The sequence below is a fragment of the Copadichromis virginalis genome, linkage group LG20 (genome assembly GCF_057382275.1).
Source record: "Copadichromis virginalis isolate Kocher_CV1m ecotype Utaka linkage group LG20, C_Virginalis_male_GT1.1, whole genome shotgun sequence".
Lineage (NCBI taxonomy): Eukaryota > Metazoa > Chordata > Actinopteri > Cichliformes > Cichlidae > Copadichromis > Copadichromis virginalis.
This window is the reverse complement of record NC_140637.1, coordinates 32303743-32309742: the sequence shown is the minus strand read 5'-3', so window position 1 is coordinate 32309742 and position 6000 is coordinate 32303743. Positions and strand designations below refer to the sequence as shown.

At 37.0% G+C, this 6000-nt stretch overlaps 1 protein-coding gene across 1 annotated transcript; it reads right to left on the bottom strand.

Moving 5' to 3' along the window:
* Positions 1 to 917: 917 nt before the first annotated feature.
* Positions 918 to 3879, bottom strand: LOC146685199 (uncharacterized). The gene is made up of 3 exons (XM_085443832.1): positions 3361 to 3879; positions 1957 to 2253; positions 918 to 1761 (listed from the first exon to the last, which is right to left on the bottom strand). The coding sequence occupies exons 1-3, from the start codon at positions 3826 to 3828 to the stop codon at positions 1708 to 1710; spliced, it is 819 nt and encodes a 272-aa protein (XP_085299958.1). The 5' UTR covers positions 3829 to 3879; the 3' UTR covers positions 918 to 1707.
* Between the last annotated feature and the right edge of the window lie 2121 nt (positions 3880 to 6000).

Here is a 6000-nt window from a genome sequence, read left to right as displayed (position 1 = left end):
AAGGTCTCACTCCCACCTTGTAAACTTTGCTTTTCACAAATTACTCCTTGCACTCATCTCAACTCCGCCCTACGTGCACTCTCTCCCTCCCATTCACACACTTATCTTCTGTCTTCATCTACTGACTCTCATTCCTCTTCTCTGCAGTACATGGCCCCACATCTCCATCTTCCCTTCCATCTGCTGTCACTCAAACAACAGATCATAATGTTGTCTCCAAACATCAAATTTTGGACCTGGCCACCTTGCAGTATCTGAGACACCATCTCATATACTCACACTCAGTGGTTTTCAGGAGCCCATGCAGTGATCGCCATTACAGAATCTGTTCTCGATGCAGTGCAGACTGAAAAGCCATCCTTGTGAGTCTGTGTGCCACAACACCTGAAGGAATATGCTAAATATACATAATAATTGTTTTTGACAATTAATAATAATAAAAAAATATATAAACATACAATATGGACCAAAGTTTCCTGGATGATGAGGCAAAAATATTTGCACTTTGAGCATTTGTCCTCCAGGAGGCGCCAAAATAAGAGATCTGTCAGTAGATTCTTTTTTTTTTAAACTGATGATTAGATAAATACTTAAATATTGAATTCATCAGTTAGGACCTCCTACTATTTAATAAAAAAATAACTGACATAATAGCTGAAAACCATTGAAATCTTTTGGTGTCCAAAACATCAGACTTCATGTGGTCTGAAATCATCTCTTAAAAACCTCTGGAAACCTATAGATACAGATAACACAATTAGCAGAAACAGTTACAGTTCAGCATTACCTGTAACTTGAAGTATGAAAACATTTGAGATGCAGAATGTCACCGCCGATCTCGTATTAAACCACAAACAGCACAAACAGCTAAATGTTCAGTGGAAAAAAGGAACGACAAATAACAAAATGCAAAGCTCATGTTTTTTTTATTCATTTTTACTGAAACACATATTACAGTTCAAATTGTGCATTTCATTTGAAAGTATTTATTAAAATATCAGCTTAGCACATTAAAATCCAAATCTCTGTTTTTCTCTTTCTAGACCCAAAAGCTTCATTTTTATGATTTCTGTCAAACCTGAAACTTCACAGCTTCTTTGAGCATGTTGTTTATACACAGGTGGCATTAAATGTTACAGGAACAGTGAAAACTATCTTATTAATGTCTTTAATAGGCTACTGGTAAAATTTGAGCTTAAAGAGACGGTCACACATAAAGCAACTAGAAACAAAATAGCCAACGTCAGTGTGAAGCCAGCAGGTCAAAAGTTAAACTAAACTAACAGAGTGATAAAGTGGCCACGAGGGAGAGTGAAGACTACAGCTGATCCAAATATAAAGGGAAAGTGTTCCCAAGCCAACCAAAGGCTACAAGATAGAGACAAGCTGTCAGCTACCAAGTGATGCACAATGACTCTAAGGCTTTCTGTAGAAGCTCCTTATAACATGCTCACATTTGTGAAATTCAAACAATATCATAGCGTAAAAATAGCACCATTAAAAATCTACCCTCATGTGACATAAAAAAAACAACTTTGAAATATATGAAACATACATGTATCACCATAACATGGTATTTAGAAGCATAACATAACAATCTTACTATAGTTTCCTTTCACTTGTGACGTACAGACATATTTTTTTTCTGATAAACTGAAAATGAAACTTCTGAATTCTGATAAGACGGTCGCAGTGACGATAATTTCCTCACATTTCTGTTGTGCGTTTTTCTGAAACAGACTCCTCCATTAGTTTGTCCTCCTGTTTAAATTTAAAACACACACACACAACTTAGATTACTTAAGTTTGAATAGAAAACAAAGAAAAACAAAGTAAAGTCAGCACAGAACAGAGGATCATGTATTTTACTTGTTCTTCAGTCACATCTGGACTGAAGTGGTTTACATGTTTTTTTTAAAAAGTCACTGGAGTCTTCATAGAGCAACATGATATTACCTTCTGTCCTGGTGGAGTTTTGTTTTCAATCAGCTTTTCAGCAACATCAAAACATTCCCCCCATGTTCCACTGCCAAGTTTCTTCTGCATTTCTTCGGTCAGCTTATCTTTTGCTGCTTTTCTTATCATCTCTGTGAGTACATTTTCTTCCTCTTCCAAAATCATTTGGTCGTAGAGAAGTTTTCTGTCGCAGCAACTTGGGCAATTCTCTGTCTTTTCACAGCATTTCTTCCATCCAAGTGGTAACACAAAGGTAACAAAAACAAAGCCAACCAAGAGTGCACCCAAGCCAATAAGCTGAAGGAGAAGCAACAAAGATTATATTTTAAACTCGTATTCTGAAATCACAAAACTGTAAAAGAGGGCATGTATTTAGTTAAACAGGTGATATCTGGAAAGAATCCAGTCTGTGTTCTTTTTTTCTTTTCAACTCATCAGTTTCATCGACAATTGACAGTACAGTTACAAAAACCAGCAAATCTGGTGTGCATCTGCTAATTAACCCCTTCCTATAAAGTAGGTGTGAAGTCAGAGTAGAGAGAAAAAAATTAAGTGGAACAGACTAGAGTGCAAAAGCCTCATCAGCTGATGAAGACTTCTGGAACAACATCCTTTGGATTAATGCGACCCAAGGGTTAGGTGGTGAACACCTGAAATCGACTACCAAGCATGGTGGTGGAGTTGTGAGGGTTTGAGGCTGTTTAGCAACCACTTGTCTTGTCACCTTGCTTTGATGGAACCGTGATTTCCTCTGTATGCTAAAGTATCCTAATGTGAGGCTGTCTGGCTGACAGCTAAAGCTTCGCCCCAACTGAGTCATACAACAGAAAAGAGATTCCAAGCACAGCAGCAAATTTCCAGCAGAGTGGTTGAAAAAGAAAAAACCAACATGCTGCTCTGGCCCAGTCAAACTCCAGACCTCAACCTGACTGAACTGCCCGAAGAGAGCCGTTCATCAACAAATATCTGTGAACCTCAATGAACTGAAGCAATGTTGTAAAGAAAGGTGGACCAGGGATTTGGACCACAATGATATGAAAATCATACAGAAAACAGCTCATTAAGTGTAGTGTGTAGAGTCACGTGAAAACATATCAACATTTGGTTGTTTTGTTCCAAACATTGGATGGTTTCAGCAGCTCTCTGATGCAAAGTCTTCCTGTATTGGTAACTGGACTCTTCAAGGTCAGATGTAACCATCCATACCATCCATTTATACTTGTAATTTACAAGTATAATTAGTGAAAGAGATCTAAAATTTAAGTGAAATAAACTTATTACAAACTCCCTATATCTGCAGATATTCAGCTTTATCGTAGATAAAGGAGTAAAAAAACACAATAAGTCGAGAGAGCAACACAGAGTGGTACTGTATGATGTGTGAAGAACAACAACTTTACTCACCATGGATTTGTTTTTCAGCTTCGCAATCAGGACTCGTTCCTCAGCTGTAATGTTTTCTTTGTCTTTGCAGCCTAACTGTGGATGTTCTTTATACGTATTGCAACAGCAAACAAACCAGTCTCCATCGATGAACACGGACAATACCCAAAGCAGACCAATGCAAACTGCCTTCATAATTTGTAAACACAAAACCAAGAAAAGTTTGCACCTGCATTTGCAAAAACAACAACAACATGTGCATGTAGGACATGTGTATTTCCAGACTCTCTTGAATGGCTCGTCTGTCCAGAGTTGTAAAGAAAATAAAATTAAAAAAGGTAGAACCAAGTAGAAAGAGCAGGTTGTTATATCAGCATCGCAAGTGCAGTTTAAATCCTCGTCAAGCACATAATTGTGAACAAAAATCACAATCATTGCGACATACGTGCTGTATTGTTTGATGGCAAATTTTGGGAAGAAGGTCTTCATCTTGGGTGCTGAAGTTGGCGTCTGCTGAGAGCTGAAACTTAAACTAAATATTCTGAGAGGAAACTGTGCTCTTCCTGTACACAGAAGAATAACTGCAGCCTCTTTTTATCTTCCTGGGCTTTGATCTTGAGAAGTTCTTCCAGCATTTTTTCTTATTTCTCTGAATATTTCTTCTGTATGTTGTTCTTAAAAAAAGAAAAAGAAAAAGCTTCTAAATTACAAACTATTGAAGAAATCAGCCAGATAACACTGCAGCTGCAAAGAGTGAACAAAATGTAGCACAATGTAAAGCCTTTTAAAAACATGCATGTTTTTGTGACCACTTTCACATTTGACCCAGTCCTTCAAATCTCAGTAGAAAGAATCTTCACTTGGAAAGATTTTGGTTAAATCAAACAAAAGTGTTGCTAACCAAGCTATGGAGACAATATTGTCATCATTTAAGACAATATGCAAACAAAGACATATGATGTGGGATTGACAGCTGACTTTTTAAAAAACTTTTGTAACTTGTAGGGCAAAAGAGGATGGAGATCAGGGTCCAGCACATGGAATAATTCAGTGAATTCAAATTAATTTGTTTGAGTGAATCTTAAAACTTCAGAAGAAGAAATGAAGATGGCACAAAGACGAAGACACAGGAAGTGTGAAACTGTATTCAGGAGGAACTATTTGGGCTGAGAACAAATTTGAACATAAACCACAAGGTTACAGGTGCACAGCTTTGTGAATCTTTTGTTTTTTCTTACTACCTAAAGCCTGTTGTTTTCTGCTTTTTTTTTTTAACCTAGTTGCAGGAGGAGAATTTTGGCTTTAACATCTTTAAAACATGTCTGTGAAGTTATTTTTATACTATGCTGTTTGCACTTTGACTTTGGTTCAGTTAAAAAAATGTGCAGTGTGTAACTTAGCATGCAGAGGGTGCAAAACATCAAATAAAAGTGCTGGTGTGACTATACAGCACTGATATGATATAATGAGAAGTCAATATGATCGAGCTTTCATTCTGCTGTGCATTCTCAGCTAAACTAAACTAAAAGTTCCTTCAGCATTGCGTACTGAGGCTGACTCCGGGTGACAGGAAGGAGAACAATCTATAGAAAAGACAAATGTGTTTTTTCCTGCTTTCCTCTCACGTTCTCTTTCTGTCTTGCTGTCAAACACAAAATTCTAAAAAGTAAAATTATTGTCACAATAGTAAACAGATACTAATCACACTGTCACATCTGTGGTGCAGATGTTACAACCACATCTGCACCACAGATGCCACAAAGTTTCTGTTTTCGAATTAGTTTATATGTACTGTCATATCTCTGTATAACAATGAAATGCAGAGCTGCACAGCAAATCACTGGAGTTAAATATTCTGGAGTTAGGCATAAAAGTGCGCAAGAGTTACATTCCGGGAGTTTATTTTTCACCTTATACTACAGTCAGTGTTGGGGAGTACTCTAAAGCGGTGTAATATTTAGGTGTTCATTCACTGGGTGCTAAGGAGTCTAATTCAACACATTGCTGGTGTTGTTTGTCTGTCGACCGTTACAGCGCCTATCTGTGTTTCTTTCTTGGACTCCGACATGTAGGAGGTAAAAATACTTTATTTACTTTGGAATTTTCTGTGAGTGTAGTGATGTTATTTATATATATATATATTCAGTTACATGGATGCACAAGTAAAATATAAAGTTAACTAACTAGCACTACATGTGTTTTCTGTATGTTATGCTGATTTGGAGATAGCAGCTAGGCTAATGCTAGTCAAAAGTTAGCTAACTTACTTATCTTACTGTATTTTAAGATACACATTTCACGTTGTCAATGAAAACGTTTATTTCTATTTCTTAATTTTAACACCAACGTTTAATTTAACGTTAGCTAACTACAGTAATATTCTGTTTAGACTCATGGTAATGGCCGTATTTAACCAAAGAGAGGTGCAGCCTGCACTGATGAGATGTTGAGGTACCATTAACATCAGTTAGTTAGTCCTGCTGCACACTGAGACATGCACACAACCCTGTCTCCAGAACTGTAAAGACAAGGACACAGCAAACATGCAGTCACATTGTCTGCTAAACCAGCCTAGCTAAATAGATTTTAAGCAATATTTAGTGTGGACAGGCTAACTCAATGTAAGACAGTGTTCGTTGATTAAGTTATACACAGTTTACA